General features: G+C 35.9%; 1 protein-coding gene across 3 annotated transcripts in view; it reads right to left on the reverse strand.

The window, feature by feature from the left end:
- Nucleotides 1-18472, reverse strand: part of EXOC6B (exocyst complex component 6B) — a 765574-nt gene that overhangs the window by 610235 nt on the left and 136867 nt on the right. For all 3 annotated transcript variants that reach the window (XM_063078345.1, XM_063078346.1, XM_063078344.1), the window contains one exon: nt 17860-18064. In XM_063078345.1, coding sequence (XP_062934415.1) covers nt 17860-18064 — 205 coding nt within the window. The remainder of the gene's footprint in view (nt 1-17859; nt 18065-18472) is intronic.

The raw sequence follows: 18472 nt of genomic DNA on the forward strand, positions 1-18472 counted from the left end.
GGCTCCAAAGCTTAAAATCACATAGACCTAGAAAAAGGAACAACTTAGGTGGCCATCTGTCATTTTTCAACTGCAAAAATATAACTTTTTGGTGTTTTTGGTTAGAGGTTCATTTCTCTGTTGAGATCCTAAACAAGAGGGAATAATAAAAATACCACATTCCCAACAGTGAGAAGCCTAGCAATAATCAACTAAAGCTTCTAGTAGTCTTCTTTAACTGTTGAATATGCTCCCCAGCCTATATTTCTGTTATACTTCATGATCAATGGCCAGAGAAAAGAATACATATTTACAGTTTGTACATGATATTAAAAAATGGTGTCAAGTGCTTCTTCCCTTATAATATATGAATGTATCCCTTCTGAAAAATTCCTTTGAAAATCATTAAGTGACACAAATAGATATACATGATACTCACAAGAAGGCACTTGCGAACAAATTTTTGGAGGAAAAACAATTACTTTCCAATAAAATGTTTACCTAGACTCCTTCACTCAAAGAACACCTGAAAGATTGTGTGTGTGCACACATATGCCCCACACATATGTCACACCAGGGGTGCTGGTGTGAAGGGAGACAGGCAATGCAATTGTTTATCCAAAAAATTAACTTGCCTTATTTATTTTGGATAACTATCATGAGCTGAAACTCTGCCTTAGGTTCTCTCTCAGAGGTTTTTACATCTCTGTCCTTTTGCTATAATTACATCATTCCTGTTGCCTCGAAAGACATTCAGACATTTATGGCTTTGTGGATGGATTTTTAAAACAGCTGCTTGACATTTATCCTATCAAGATAAGGGTGTCAGACTTCTGGTCAAGATGGTGGAATAAACGGTACCCAGCGTCACTCTCTCCTACAATCACCCAACTTACAACTATTAAAAAGCAATGAATGCCAAGCTGGGGCTGCTAGAGCTCAGGAGAAGAGGAGGAGAGACCTACGGAGTTCAAAAAGGCAAAAGAAGTGCAATGAGAGAGAGAAAGGACTGCTCTGACCGTTTTGAGCCCCAACCACCTCAAGCCTGGCCCTGATGAGCACACAGAGCTTTACCCTTTGTATGAAATTGCTTGAAAGCTGCAGGGGAGAAGAGGGCCTTGGTGGACCCCAGGCCAGCAAGACCACTAACAGGGTTCCCATGGATCCATATAGGAGCAAGAGGCAACAGACAACTGAAAAAAGGAGCCACTCAGAGGCCAGTGAGTCATCGCAAGGGACCAGTGCACAGCCCACCTGTGGGAAGTGTTTGGAGTGTAGGGAGTGGGGGAGACGGGCCCACCGGGGGAACACTGGGGCACAGCCAGGACAACTGATCTGCCCTCCAATCAGCACAGGCCCACTGAGTGGAGACTGGTGAGGAATATAGAAACATAGGGGGTGCACTTCGCTGAAAAGACTCAGGCCCAGACCAGAGTTTCCACACAACCCAGGTGTAACAGACCTCACAAGACCTGGTAGTACTTAAAAGGTTAACAATTAAAACCTGAGCTGCACAAAAAGCCTTCCCCAGAGAATCAGCAGCAAAGCAGCAATTTAGTTCAACCAAAGCTCAAGTATTGATTCCCACAGGAAGTTCTGCCATTTTAGAAGTAAGCAAAGGACAATTAATTAGCTCCAGTGCAGAGTTTAAGTGGTGGGGGTAGCTAATAATCCAACATGGAGGTGAAAGAAAACACAAAAAACCCACAGATCAGAGACAGAGTTGTGATATTAACCAGTAAAGGTCTAACACCACCAAAGAACACCTATAAAACCTAGAAGGACCAGAAGGCACCCAGGCTCCCAAGCGAAGGGGGCGAGGGCTTCAGCCATGCTCCCCTAACATCTGCATCCCAGCCCAGCAACAACCACCAGGCCACTGCCAGATGCACCCTGGGCTCCCGAGCCCAGGTCAGCAGGGCCGAGGGCTTCAGCCACACTCCCCGCTGGACATCTGCATCCAACCCAGTGACAACCACCAGCCTGCTGCCACCAGAAGGCCTTGCCTCCCAAGCCAGGGTGGTGAGGGATTGAGGGCTTCATCCACGCCCCCCCAACATCCACATCCACTCCAGCGACAATAGAGCCACCACCAGCAGCCCCCTGGGCTCTCCTGCTGGAATGAGGGGGATGCCACGGGCCTTGACCATGCCCCTCCTCCCTCTTCCTCCCACCCTGTCTCCCTCCACTTTCCCCTGTCCTCCTCCTTCTCACCTGCTCCACAACATCTTAGAATGTAAAAAATAAAAAAATTTTTAAAAAAAAAAAAATATATATATATATTTAAAGATATGGGTGTACGTGACCCCCCTTCCTTGACTACAGCTGGCTTTTAACTGCTTTGACCAATGCAATGTGAATCCAAGGCTAGATCAAATAAAGTGATGCGGCTTCCACTTTTTGTTTGTGCTTGCAACCTTTAAGAAGTTCAACCATACTTAGGTTTCCATGCTGTGAGGAAAGGCACTCAACTCAGCAGATCTAGTCTTCAAGTCATCCCAATGAATATGCCAGACTTGTAAGTGAAGGGGCCTCCAGATGATTTCAGTTCCTAGCCCTAAGCCTCTCCCAGCATTAAACGCGTTCCAGCTGATACCCCAGACATCTTGGGGCAGAGACAAGCCAACTTCACTGTGCCCTTATCAAATTCCTGACTCACAGAATTTATAAGCATAATGAAACAGTTGCTATTCTCAGCTACTACGTTTTGTGATAGTTTGTTACACAGCAATAGTAACTGGAACACCAAGTATCCAAATTAAACTCAAATGCCACCTGATTATTAAATCTGGAATATCTCATACAACTGTAAGAGATTTCTCATTCCTTTAAATTCTCCTAACATTTTACCCTTATTTCTCCCATGGCACTCACCATTTTCTACCTTGTAGTCCTATTATTTGTGTATATTTTTTTATTTCTCACTAGAAAACAGAGCTCCTTTTTGACGAGGTATTTCAGCTTTGAACACCATAATGCCTACCATAGTACTTTACATATCATAAATACGCAATACATATTTCATGAACCAATGAGTAAGCTAATCAAGATTAAGTGAAAAAGAGACATTAATTCTAGAGAGGAAAAGAAATATATAGCAGACAAGAAAATGAAGAAATATTTCTCTTTGTTTCTGTCTCCTCTTCTCCTGAGTCTCTTATTGATATGACTGATCACTATATATTGTTCCACAGTTTACTGATATTCTGTTCATTTTTCCTTAATTTTTATCTCTGTTCTGATGACTGGATATTTCTATTGATTTATTCTCAAATTAATTGAGAATTATTTTTTTTACTCTCAAATCTGCTGTTAAGCCCATCCAGTATTTTTCAAATGTTTTATAATTTATTTTTTGGATAAAGAATTTCCATATGGTTCTTTTCTATAGTCCTAATTTCTCCATGGAATTTATCTGTTTTCATTTCTAAGCCTTTATTTTTATTTTAGTCTTAACATATTTATAATAGTTACTTCAAAATCTAATTCCAACATCTATGTCATGTCAGAATCAGTTTCCCTTTTCTATTTTACCCTTGTCTATAAGTCACATTTTTGTTTGTTTGTTTGTTTCTTCTCCATTGCATCGTAAGTTTTTATTTTGTACTGGACATTGTGAATGATAATTCCAATATTTTGTGCAATTAAAATTTTAGAAACTTCAAATATTTTTTTTTTAAATAAAGAAAATGAAATAAAATAGTTATGATTAAAAACAAAAAGCATGCACTTGTTTTCCTTTTGGAAATATGATGAAAAAATTCGCAATAAATCAACAGATTTGTTATAAAATTTTAAATTTCCAAAAATTAAATTTAAAAAAAAAAAAAAAACCCAGACTGGGAAAATATTTACCTCATAAGACAAAGCAAGAGTCTCTATTATATAAAGAGTTCAGATGTTTTATAGAAAGTCAAGATCCCAATAACAAACATGATAAAATTTACACAAGAGGAAATGCAAACATATAAATAATAGATGGAGAAAAAACACAGGAAAATAGCAATGACATGTTAGGACGGTGGAACTGTAATCTTGCACAGTTCAAATACCATTAAAGTACTCACGAATCTTCATTTATTCTAGCACAATCCTTTAGTACCAGAATTGTAAGGTGGCAGAAACCTTAATTTACATGCAGTAAAATTTACGTTTTGGTACACAGTTCTATGAGTTTGACACATGCATAGAGTTATACAGTCACCACCATAATCAAGATACTGAACAATATTCCATTTATATGATATTCTGGAAAAGGCAAAACAATTGAGGTGAACAGATCAGTGATTTCCGGAGGGTATAAATGGAGGGAAGGTTTGACTATAAAGGGTAGCACAAGGAAATCTTTGGAGGTGATGGAATTATTCTGTATCCTGTTTGCAGTAGTGGTTATATAAATCTATATATGTTTTAAAACTCATGTACACCAAAAAAAAAAAAGGAAGTTTTATTGTATGTAGTTAAATTTTTTTAAAAAACTACTTTAGAGTTAGTTGCTAAAATTTTTTCTCAAGGAGATTCAGAAGGATGTGAGAAAACACAACTAACCTACATTCCTCTCTCTTCTAGACCATCCTTAGGTCCATTGCTCTGGTTCACCAACATATTGGATTTTTTTTTTCTTTATTTTTATTTCCTCACATATCAGTTCCCTTAGCATTATTTTGAAGGAGTTTTCATACTCAGTAAAAAAAAACATCTGGCAGAGGACAAGATTAAACTACCTGCTGAGAGCACAACAATCCTAGGAATTCTCGACTGGATTTCTCCTGGGCCAGTAAGAGCTATCCCCCCCGTCAGAAGGCACATGATGGGGATTTTTGGAGGGCTCTAGATCCGAACCTCAAACTCGGCTTCACTACATTCTGTACACGTGGCAGGGGTACAGGGTCACTGAAAAGAAACTACAGCCCATCAATACACTGGATTGTTCATACCGAGAAGTATCAGCACAGAAGGAGATGAGAAAATACTGAACTCAGTGTACAATTCAATCTAGTCATTAAGAAACACAATCACCAGATACATAGTGAAATTATTTGAGGAGACTGTAGAAAGGCTAAGAACCCAAAATCAAATTTCCAACAACAAAATAAAGAGATCCAGTTAAATCTCACTAATGTCTATTGTCTGAATTGCTTATTAAAACAAATCCAGGGTCTGGTTTCTCACTGACATTAAAGTCACCACCGCAAATATAGTTTCGGGGTTTTTTTTCTTTAAAAAAAAAAAAACAACTGCATTTCTTAACACTGACGCCCAAAAATAATAGGGAAAACCTTTTAAATTAAAAAAAAAAAAAAAACTCCCCCTCCAGAAGCTCATACTCTCCCAAATCAGTTTACTCAAAAACTTTCATGGAAGAAATGTAGTTGCAATTGCTTAGTAAGGTAGAAAAGTGAACAGTTGGTGTCAGGCTATCAATACCCAAGCTACCCAAGTGAAAATTTCAGTTGCCTGATAAAACCAAATAGAGATCAAAATAAAATCAGCCAAAATGCCATATTTATTAACTGCCTGCTGTGTGTTGGTCACAGTGCTAGGTACTTTATATACATTACCTGATTTGACCCTCATTAATAAAGAAGGAAATTAAAGCTTAGATTAAGGAGTAATTTGTCCAGTCAATTTCTAAATGAGAGATCCAGATTTTAATCTTGCTTTCTTGACTTCAAAACCTATATTCTTTACTACTGAAGATACCATACAAATTGTGCAACAAGAAAGACTTGACTAAAAATGGATATGAGCTTACTCTCTCTAAAACTTATCAGAAAGAGGCTACTGTTCTGTATTCTGTATTATCACTATAACTGTATGACAAAGATAGGGTAAAACGTGATCTCTCTTAGCAATTAGCTCAAGTCAAGCACGTACATGCCTATGGTCCTAGAGGGTGTCAGCATGAAACCAGTCTCATTTCTTCCAATCCTAAATCTGTTAAAGGGTCTATATTCTTAGACCACTATCTTAAAATGTTCTTATAACCAATACAGTCAGACTCAATCTTTTAAAAGTAAAAACAGTTTTAGTTGGTGCTAATTCTTCTTTGACTATAATATTTGATAACTTATAGTAACTTCTATAATTAATTTCCTAAGATACCAATTTCCTTGGGTATTAATGATCCCTGCTGGCCCAATGAAAGCATTAAAAAATAAAAGGCAATTGAAATGACCAAACTTATCAATCATGCTCTATGAGATCTACTTTATACAATTACATTAAATATAGCTAAACTTAGTGTAGAGAAGAATTGAATGTAAGAAAGCACTCACCAAATTTAAGACAGAATTCAAACAGTAAAAGGAATTACTATCTGCTGGCAGGGTTCAAGGACTAATTACATTTAAGTAAAAAATGGGCAAGATTTATAATTATTTTAAAACATGTCCTTAGTATATCCCTGTTTGCTTTGTACACTTAATACTGTATTGGAATCAGGACTAGAATTAATAGTGAAAATAAATCAGGATATCAAAAAAATGTGGGATCTAGGAGGAACCAGAACTGCTTACTCCTTATCTATGAATTCAAACCTTCTGAAAAAGTCGTATTTGAAATTATTCTTTAGACCAAAAGAACCACTATCCAGACAGTTAAACATGCTTATAACAGAGAGCAAATTCCATGGCTCTCAAACTTGATTTAAACTTTATTAAGATTTTAGATTTTATATCATGGTTGATTTTAAAAATTAAGATTCCCACCTGGGGTGGCCAGTATGTAAGCCTGCTCAGGAAGAAGCTGAATCCTCGTGTCTTGTAATTAGTATTTATAGAACTAAGAGAGACGGAGAGGAGGGAAGAGAAAGAAAGAAGAAAAGAGAAGTAAAGAGGGAAAAAAGAAGAGAAGCAAAAGAAAGAAAAAAGGGAAATTTAAAACTAACCATGTAAAAAGATGGGAAGTAAAAGAGACGCAAGTCTTTATTTTAACATATTTATCCTGCATTTCAGTTATACAGTTGTTATATCTGACGTGAGAAAACACCGTCTATATCCAAGCAAAGTAAGAAACTGTAGTAGCTTTATAAATACATATAAGACAAGAATATTAACTTTCAGACTTGTAACAAGAGATCACCACCTAATAATCATAAGCTTTGATAGTTCATACCAATGAAGATACGAAAAATACATCTTTCTTCCACCCATCTTTTAGAAAGACAGACAGACCGTGCCTGACCAGATCTAGACTTTATCTGGCAATGACTTGTGGTTGTTCTTGACTCCCTGTGTAGTGCTGTTTAAAAGCTCTTAGGCTGAATATTTACGTATTATTTTTAAGGCATTATTTTGAATAATCTTTCATATTATTACATATTTCAGAAGTTAAACTATATAATAAAAATACAACCAGACAGCTTCTTACTTATGTTAACAGGATTAATTCATTTCAACTTCATAAATTAGATCAAAAGTACTGTTCTCAAGGTCAAAATTAAAAGTGCGTTCAGTGAACTGAACCTCATTTCCACATTAGTGTGGTACATTTATTCATGATACTTGGAGCAGTAGGAGCATTATAGTAGAATGAAGTTCAGTTATTGTACAAACCACCCAAGAAAAACTTCATAATGTGGGTCATGTTCCTTTATTTTAAATTTAAGAGAAACTTAAGTTTCCCTATGAAATAATAATGAGGCCTCTGGCTCTCTCCCAGGAGACTCTGAGGCCAACCCAATTATATGAAGGCTAGCCTATCAGAACGATTTCACTGTACTAATTCCCTCTTTTCCCCATCTTCTGATGCAGCAACATAGGGACCACTCATTCACTTACCAGAACACTTGCCCAAGCATGAAATGAGTGTGTGGGCCTGCAGTAGTGGCAGGCTGAGGCAGCATGACTTTTATTTTGCAACCAAAAAAGAGTGTTGAAGAACATATACCTTCTTCTGAACTCAGGTAAATATTCAAGGCTAGAGAAAAGAGCTCATTCTGATTACCATAAATTTTCAACTTTTATCATTACTCTCAAGAGGTTAAATTACAAAGAATAACACTTTGTTGCTCATTATATCAAATTTATCTGTTCTCTTTTTCTATAAGGCACACAATACAATAAAGAATTAACTGGATCTTAATTTAATTTATATCTAACACATAATTCCAATCCTATCTTGCTATAGCAATGAATCTGAGAACCAGAGACTCTTCAATTACCCCACAAAAAGCAGAAAAGAAATTAATTAATGCCACAGGTAAGTATAAATAGTCCCCTAAATAAGGGGAACCCTTCGTACCCTGAGGGTTAGAATTTTTCCTACTTCATATTGAGTACACCAACAAATTTTGTCTGCCAATTGTTTGTCTGCAAATTTTTGAATATATATTCCAAATACACATATTTCTTTTTTGTTGTTCAATATATTTTATGAAAATTACACATGCAAAGCTATCCATAGATAAGTTATACATAGTCAAATAGTTCTACAGGGTTTATGATGAGAAACAACAGTTTCTCCATCTTCTCTTTCTCCGCAAATCCTGCTCCCCAGAGGCAATCACTCTTTTGATGTTTACCTCTTAATCTCTACATAAAAAGCTTATATGTGCTACTGCTTGGGCTTTTTTGTTTTTCTTTTATTTGTAGTAAAATATACGTAACATATAATTTACCATTTTCACCATTTTTAAGTGTATAATTCTGTGGTATTAAGGACATTGTTATGCAACCATTGCCACCATCCATCTTCAAACCTTTTCCACCTTCCCCCAGTGAAATTCTGTACCCATCAAACACTAAGTCACCATCCCCACTACCTCCAGCCCCTGGAAAACATCATACTACTTGTTGTCTCTATGAATTTAACTATTCCAGGAACCTCATATAAGTGGAATAATATAACATTTGTCTTTTTGTGTCTAGTTTATTTCACTTAGCATAATATCTCCTAGGTTCATCCACGTTGTAGCATGTGCCAACATTGCCTTCCTTTTTAAGGCTAAGTAATATTCCATTGTATGTATATATGATATCTTTTTTATCCATTCATCTGTCAATGAACACGTGAATTACTTCCACCTTCTGGCTACTGTGGTTTTTTTTTTAGTCATTATCTACTGACTTTCCACAGTGGAAAATGAGGACTTAACTCCTTTCCACATATACCACACACCAGCATCACACATCTGCAGACAGTGCCCATTCACCTATCCTTCCAAAACAAAGATAAATCAATTATTTAATTTAATAAATTAATTTTTAAAATTTAATTATTATAACTATATAAATGCAACTCACAACCAAGCTATGTAAGATACTATGATCGCTTTCCCTTTTTTAAAGAACTTTTGCTTTCCGGAGTTAATAATTTTCTTATTTTTATGTTTGCTTAGTTTTCTGTGTACTTTCATTACTTTGTTCCCAAACTCTCCCCAACTATCTGAATTTCCTCTCAAAATGCATGCCGTGGATTGAATGTCCCCCCCAAAATCACTGAAGCTTAAGCTGTGTCCTCCAAATTTCCAGGTATTGGAAACTTGGCCCCCACTGTGGCAGTGTTCAGAGAGTGGGAAATTATATTGTGATGATTGAAAGGTGGGGCTTTGGGGAGGTGATTAGATTATAAAGGCCACGCCCTAGTTCGTGGGCAAGGTTCTGAGGGAGAGCACATGATAGTCTCGCTCACTCTCTCTCTCTGTGCCACCATTCTGCCATGTAGATAGATCCCTGCATTACTGCCAAGGAAGACCCTCATCAGATGTGTTCCCTGGACTTTGGACTTCTGAACCTCCAAAACTGTAAGCAATAAATTTCATTTTCTTACTAATTACTCAGTTCCAGATATTTTTTATAAGCAACAGAAATGGACTAATACAATGCACAAACACATGCAGTATTCAATCACTTTCATCTTCTTAGGAATATCTCTTTTAAACTTTCTAAAATGCTCCAGGCTATGCTGGTTGTACTTTCTACATGCTACTCAGCTGTCAACCAAGTATCTGCCTTAACCATCATCTTAGGAATTACATTTACTGCTCAGATTTTTCTACCGCTGGTTTCTATTGCTGGTTTCTACTGCTGGTTTAGGGCTGAGTTTTCTTGGATATGCTAGGACAATTATCACACATCTTTCTACTTTTCAGCTTTCAAAAAATTATTGCTATCTCCTATTTTGTGTGTGGGAGCTCATGCTTTTTTTAATATTCCCCTAGCTGTTGTTTTTATGAGTTTGGAGGGAGAGAAGATATAAATGGATGTGTTCAATCCACCTTCTTTAACAAGAAGTCAATTTAACCACTTCTTAGCACCTCCATAGTACTTTTAGAAAGGGTCAAAATCCACTTAAAGAGCAATTTCAGATATTTTCACACACTTAAATTAAAATGTAATTGGAGACTAAAAGCATATATCTTAGAACACACAAAAGAAAAAGATGGTTTTTCCTGAAAAATGTTAAGATGTAGGCATGTTATATTTCACTAAATACACGCTGAATATAATTGATTTATTAGCTATCTACTGTCATGAAGTACTATTAGTAAGGTGCTGGAGACAGAAAGATAAAAACCATACCTTTACCCTTAGACAGACTAATTTGGAAGACAGCTAAGTAGAGCCACAATCACATTAACCTCACTGATGTGAGATGTTACTCTAGAGGCCCCTAGTGGCTCTTTACCTTCCCCATTCTCATAGTTTAGCAATGAGTTGGCTCAGTAAGACTTAGTTAGCCCATCTGAAGATACTAGGTCTCTTTTAGCTGATACAAATGGCAATGATATAAGAATCCCCCTAGCCAAGTCATTTCTCTGACCAGAAAGGATAAACTTAGTACACTCTCTGCCCTCTTCTCAACTTTCCAATAAATGATACAGAAGCAGGGTCCCTCTCCTGAGGCATGTCCTACTTTTTATACAACAAAGCTGAACCCATCAGATCCCTCCACAGGATGGTGTTCCCAAGTACTGTGTTGACCTTTCTACCTACTAAGATTGACTAAGATGAAACTTAATTTGCACCTATATGGTGTGGTGCTACTGTGTGTGTATGTCTGTGACTCATATGACACCACCTTTATTGCTTATTAAACTCTTATACATATTTAGGTCAATTTCTGTTATTTTATTCTTTTCCACTCATCATTTAATTTATTCTTGTGATACCATGTTGTTTTAAGTATTATTACTCTTTAGTACAAGCCAAGGCCCAGTAAAAGGAATAGTCTCTAGAGAATTTAATCTCAAAATAACTGAAATATATACATATGAGGGTACTTCAAAAAGTTCATAGAAAGATTTGCATTGTCTTTCAATTCTATTTTTCCATGAACTTTTTGAAGTACCCTCATGTATGTATGTGTGTGTTTGTACATATATATGAGATAGTGTAACTACTGTCATAACTGCCCTTCCCCTAAATTTTCTAAGCAAAAGTCTATTTTAAGACGAGCACACCACAAAGCCATGTTCACAAACTGTACTGAGAATCCATATCACAATTTTCTCTTAAAGTTTAATAAAAAGTTCTCCTAGTAAACTGGTATGCTTTGCTTAGTAAAAACAAATAAATATTATATATACTATATACACACACCATACGGTTTCCTTTTTACCCTGAAGAACAAAAAGCTCAAAACCAAACTGCCATACTGTCCTTAAATTAGATTTAAGGAATAAATGACTTCTCTCATCCCAACTCAATATCAATAAAGAGACACTGATCTTTTAAACTTAATGGTCATCGAATATATATGTGCTTTTTCACTGAAATTAGGTTCAAAATATTTTGAAAGTGTATATAATAGAAATAATTTTTAAGGCAAGCAGAAAAAAATTGTTTAAAAATGAGATCTAATTCAATGCTGAAAACTGCCACAAGAAACTAAATTTTAGGAATAAAAAAATGAATTTCAATACATCAAGTTTAACCTCTCCATCTTTTCCTTCTCCACAAGAGTTTATTCACATTCAACATTCATTTACGATAGCCCTGTGTTTTTTGTTTTTGCTTTGTTTTTTTTAACTTAAAATGTATTATAGGGCTGGGACTGGGCTAAGTACTTGATTTCCCTAAGTCTGTTTCCTCACCTATGAAAAGAAGATTAAAAATTTCAATTTTATGGAGCTGTTGTGAAGAATGAATGTGAGGTTTAGCAACTTACTCGCTATCACACAGCTGGCAAATGACAAACTAGGAGTCAAACCCAAATTCCAAAGTCTATTCTGTTAACTACTGTATTACCTAACAGTAAACTATCACTAAATTCCTACTATCCTCTCAGATTCTTTCTAAAATTGTACTGTTCACTATAAAGTATTCTTGCTTCCCACCTACATCAAGAATCTCTATTATTAAACAGCCCTCTTACCCTAGGCCACCCATAAAGGCAAAAGAGGAAAGAGCAAGAAATAGTACCAATATATAAATATCAAAATCAAGAAGAAAAGAGAATATAAAGTAAATCCAGAAACACCAGACCAAATTCTCTGACTCCAAAGACCACATTCTGTGGACATTTTGCAAAGCATCCAGCACACAAGAGGCTTCAACAGCAATACTGCTTTTACATGGCAGTCATCACATGGCCTGCACGAACTCAGCTAGTAGTACCATGACACATCTAAGTCAAAAGTTGTTCCACACAATAAATAAAAGAGCACATTTTGCTCTAGTCAAGACATAACCAAAGAAAGTCAAGGGCTAAAAGAATCATGGTGACAAATAATCTTACCCAAGGGTCAGTTTCTTTAAAACCAGTTACTAAAGGAAGAATGCCTAGGAGCCTTCAATTTCTTTTATAGGCTACCAGTTCCTTTCCTTAACATCAGTTATACAACCCATATAATTTGGCAAACGCAACTTAGAAGTTTAAAAGTAAATAAATCTTTCCCTTTGTTAAAGGGTCTCACACAGAAATCAACCTAGCCAAGAATGTTTACATTACAAATGTTATTTAGCCCCCACAAAGCCTAAGGCAAACAAATAAGAAATACAGAACTTCCCTCCTACACAAATCAATTCCATAACAAGTGAATTCCAGAAATCAATTTCAAAAAGAAAACTAGAAAACAGTAGACAATTAACAAAGAACTTCTTCAGGCATTTTTTTTAAAATCACTTCAAGCTAAAGTGATAATTCCAAAATAAAATATAAACAGTATTTTGGAAACACGGAGGAAGAAGATCAACACATAAAACAGGGTCGGATAAAATGGATGGTTTTTCTACCTGCTCTACAGATGGCTCTATTTGCCATGGCAGAACCCACATGTGGATCCACTAAATACTTTCAATTCAATACCATGCTAACAACAAAAACAACGAAATGCAATATAAGCACATGAAAGATGTTATAAAAATAAAAACATGACTGCTTAACTTAAAATTCAATACAATATTAAACAGTAAAAAAAAACATTTTAAAATTCCTCCCCAAATTCTGCTAAATGATTGAATTTCTATCCTAGTTTTCACACTTGTACATTTTCTTATTTTTCTGCAGCTTCCCGGATATATTGGAAGAAAGATAAAAGACGGACAGACTTCTAGCTGGATTATAATCTTAGATAAATGTTTGGAGCCTAATTTGCTCATTAGAGCTTAATTAGAGTGGAGCTCTTCTGGTGATTTTTTTTTTTTTTGGGGGGGGGGGTGGTATATTCCAAAGAGAAGCCAATCTACTAACCTGGCTCCATCAGTTCACTGTACCAAGGCTAAAGTCCACCCATGGATCACTGCATGGATATGGTGGGTAAAAGGAGAAAAACAGGGACATTCATCAAGAAAAAGCAGTCATCTATAGAAGGTATAAAAGAACCCAGATCAACTATCAATATTAAGACTTTCAAATCTGTTTTCCTAGTATGATTCCAAAGAAGGCTACTTAGAAATGTTTTAAAAAGGAATTTACTATGTATGATACAAGAGTAATATAAGAACAAGAACCAAATATTTAAAGCCAAAACTATGATTATTGAACTAAAAATAATAAATAAAAAATAATAAAGTTCTAAATAACAGCACTGACAATGCTGAAAACTGAATTAATAAAATAGAAGACATGAGAAAAAAATGACAAAAGGGTGAAAATTGTACAGAAACAAGTAAGCCACATGGAAGATATTTATCTTTCTAGGCTGTATGATAGCAGGTTGCAGACAGACTAGCTAACTGTTCACCAAGTCTATTTCCTCTTCCTCCTGGTCACACAGCTAGAATATATTTCCAAGCCTCCCATGCAGTGATTGAGCTCTAGCCAATGTAATGTAGGCAGAAGTAACATGTGTCACTTACAAGCTTGATCCATAAAAAACCTCCAGGTATTATTTACTCTCTTTTCTCTTCTGCTGTACCCTCAGAAACCACATGGTGAAGAGGTAGAGCCACAAGATGGAAGAGGCCTGGCTCCTTTGATCACTTGAAGGAAAGCCACCCCACCAGGAATTTTGGTCTCCACATAAGCAAGAAATAAAACTTCTGTTATGAGATTTTAGAGGTTAGCTATTATAGCAGGCAGCATTGTTTAACAAATATGGAAACTAATATTACAAGTATTGTATTGCCATAACAAAAAAAAACTAAAATAAATGGCACTGGTTTATTGGTCAGGCAGTAAGCAGCCCCAGAGGGTTAGAAAGCTGAACACATGTAGATCCCAAACAGCAAGAAAAAGGAATAGCAAAGGCTTGAGTAATAAAGTCCAAGGAAGACTTCTAGTTGAACAAAGTGACTCAATCCCGAGGCAGAGATCAGATTCAAGTGTGGTCTTCCCAACCATTGTTTCATATAGCCTTAAAGTAAGGCCATTAAACTGAGAACAAGGCATGAGGCAAGGGTTATACTCCCCCACCTCCACTACTTCCCCAAACAGGGCAAAAGAAAAACAAAATAATTCTCGAAAATTATATTTAGGAAAGAACACTGGGTATGGTGTCCACATAGAACCAACTAGAAAGAAACAGATCAGAAGTCTATTCACTTTTGAAGGAACCATAATGCTAAAAAAAACACAAATCTGGACTAAATAAACTTTTTGACTGTTCAGAGCCTTTAAACAACCCTAGGGCCCCTAAACTTGCGGGAACAGAAAGCAGGCAGTGAAAGATATATATATATAGATACAGATGTGGATGTAGATGTAAATGTAAATGCAGGTGCAGATATAGATACAGATATACAGAAATAAAGAGAAATATGCCTTCTAAGGAATGTATAGTACCCACCATCTACTTCAGAATTATACATAGAAAAAATATACAAGGAAAAACCAGTGTGCAGCTAGGAGCCCTGGAGAACAATGAGCAAAGGAGTTCATTCCAGTCAACCAAACTTTAGGCAAGGAAGTTCTACTACTACCAAAGCAGAGGGACTTCCCAATGCCTGCTCAAGAGAATTACAAGATTTGCCAGAAAGCAGGGAATACTGTTTATCTTTCTTTTTTCTAAATATAAGTTTTTGTTGTAGTTATTCTATTCTAGCTTCTCCATTGTATAGTGAGGGCATACAGGACACAGGTGCAACTAACTTGTAATTTTAGTTAACTGGTCACAAGCCCATGAAGAGCCACATCTGAATCTGATGGAGAGGACTGGGCATCCCTGTAAGATACCACACTTTGACATAAATGTAGTGACTAGATGGGCCATTGGACTGTCTCCTTTAGGGAAGGAGCGAGTGTGTTCTATGCATGAGAGGAAGAGTGAAGAAATATTTGATGATCAGAGGGTAGACTGTGCCAGAGACTAGCTACTATTCACCAAACCTGTGTCCTCCTCCTCTTAGGGAAAGTGAGATTACATTTCCCAGCCTCCCTTGCAGGTATGTATGGCCACATCATTGAGTTCTGGCCAATGGAATGTGGGTAGAAGCAATAATGTGTGGTATCCATGCTTGGTCTTTAAAAACCCTCCCACACACAATACACTTTGGTCTTTTCCCTTCTGTAGCAATCTTCAAAGACATATTAAAAATGGCAGAGCCACACAATGGACAGATTTTTAAGTCCGTATATCACCACTGCAAAGAAAACCATCACCAATCAGAAACACCATTTTGGGCTTGACCTAAGTGAGAAATAAACCGCCTCCTCTCCCTCTTTTCCAATATCCATAAGTTCAAAGAAATTCTTATTGAACACCTACTATGTATAAAATGTGTGGCAGTTTCTTTACCGTCTTCCTTTCTATGTACTTACTACAGACGATTTAAAAATGTGTAAGATATCTTTATTCAAGAATCTTATAAATACCACAGCATTGGATAATAAGGAATGCAATATACCACAGCACTGGATAATAAGGAATGCAATAAGAGCTATTCCTGAAATGAAAAATTTTATAGGAGGAATAAAGGCTTATCAGTTAATTAAAAGTTCTGAATTCACAAAAGATTTCTTTACTATTTCTTTTTATGACAAAAATGCAGCAGCTAATAGTTTACACAGATTGAATACCATAATGGACAAATTCATTTCAACCTGACCTGAGTTCTACTACATGCTCCGATCCTAACAAGTTGTTTGAACTTGAGCAAGTCACTTCCCTCCCCTGGACCTTAATTTTTTCAGATAATTAAGGAATGAGACTAGGTAATCTCACATGAAGTAATAATATTCTTCATGGATTCCTCTTTCATCAAAGGGAAGTAAAGTTAATTTCTCAAGCAGAGACCGAGAAAAAGCAACTTTAAAAAAAGCAGCTTCCATAGAGGCTTTGCACTATACTCTACTATACTTCAAAAGTTTAGTAAATATTAGTCAACGACAATAGTTAAAGACTTGTCTTATAAGATATATTCATCCCCCTAATTAGAATATATACCCAGAAATGCAAAAGTATATTTTCAATGATTAATTTTGTTTATTTACCATTACAAAAAATGACATGTGATTATTTCTATCAGGTTTATCATCAACTACTTTTAAACTCTGCACTTTATAAGGTATAACACTGACAAAATTTAAAAGAAGGTGAAAAAATATCCACATTCCCTGAGAAAAATTGGCAAGTTTCTTTTGTAGAATCAAATAGCCATCTGAACTAAGATTATCAAGTATATTTGAGACCTAAAATATGATTCACAATATAACCTATTTCCTCACTTCCCACAGAATGATAAGAACTATAAATGACCTATTCAGGAATATTATTGTTTATAGAAACAAAAACAAAAAAAAAAAAAACACTTTCCATAAACAACTGAATCTTCTATTTATTGTTGTAGGCTACATTATCAGGTACACTGCGAAATTTTAATAAAATCAATGTGACAAATTTCAAAAGAGCACGTACTACTGCAAATCATTACTGCTATTTTGTTCATAATGACCAAAGAAACGTAGATATTCCTTGTGGCTTTGGTAACATAGAGATGAAGATATTTGTTTTTAAAAATCTAAATATTTCTAACATATTTGTTAATTGAACAAGCCACAAATAAATCCCCTTCTATGATCATAATTCACACTATTTCCCAATAGGTCTTTTTTATAATATTTCTGTTAATATCAGAAATATCATTTATAACATGACATCTTGCTTACATAGTAAATAATCAGCCAAAGGCACATGCAACAAAATTTAGGTCATTAACTAGAAAGAGAACTTTAAAATATCTTGGGCTTCAAATCATATCCGAAGTCAAGGAAAGTATAGAAAAACAGAAAAAGTTCTTCAAATCCCCAATATAAACCATCACAATCTATCAGCAATTATTGAACAAACACAGAGCAAAACAATATACTTAATCAATAGCTCATTGCTCTGTCAAGAAAACAAAAAATATTTCTTAATCATGTGTTCCCATAAAGATGAAGGACTCGCCTTAAAAAGAAATTTATAAGAAACAATTAAGACACTTGGCAAAAAGAAACCTGTGTTTAACTGAATACTTGAAAAGCCACTGGCCAACCTATCATAAACACAAGACCTACTTGCTTCATGGCAGTCTCTCCAATTTTGTCTGAATGTTTGCGGATGCTCTCCAGAAAGTCTTTGAGATCAGACATAGAAACATCTTTAATTTCTTCTCGAAGCTTGGGGATGTTGTCCACCATCACCTTGCAGAATCGATAGTGGCTCACTTGAGGCAGATAGGTATGTTCTAGATGTTCCAGCGTTTTCAGTGCAGGATAATGCCTACAAAAGAAATTGATCACCTTTAACTCAATTCAGTCTTCTTTAGGGTTACAGATATACTCCTCAGGCAAAACTTCTAGCTGTTGTTTTCACTGTACATTAAGACAAATCCAGTATTAAGTTTTAATAAAAACATCAATAGATAAAAAATCTAAAATTATTATAAATTAATAAATATATGCTTTAAAAGACTAAGAAATTACAATCAAAGACTTTATCCGATGTATTTCCAGACTTGCAGCTTCCAAGGACCATGTGGCCTGTTACCAGCTTATAGACCTGCATGAAGGGATCTGGTGACCCACCCTGGCATATGAAGGGTTTGTGACCCAGTCTGTGAACAGGCTTGCAGGGTCTGTGAGCTCCAGGCCCAGCCCTAGCTCAACCATCAGCCCAGACAGTGCAGGA

The sequence above is a fragment of the Cynocephalus volans genome, chromosome 14 (assembly GCF_027409185.1).
Source record: "Cynocephalus volans isolate mCynVol1 chromosome 14, mCynVol1.pri, whole genome shotgun sequence".
Lineage (NCBI taxonomy): Eukaryota > Metazoa > Chordata > Mammalia > Dermoptera > Cynocephalidae > Cynocephalus > Cynocephalus volans.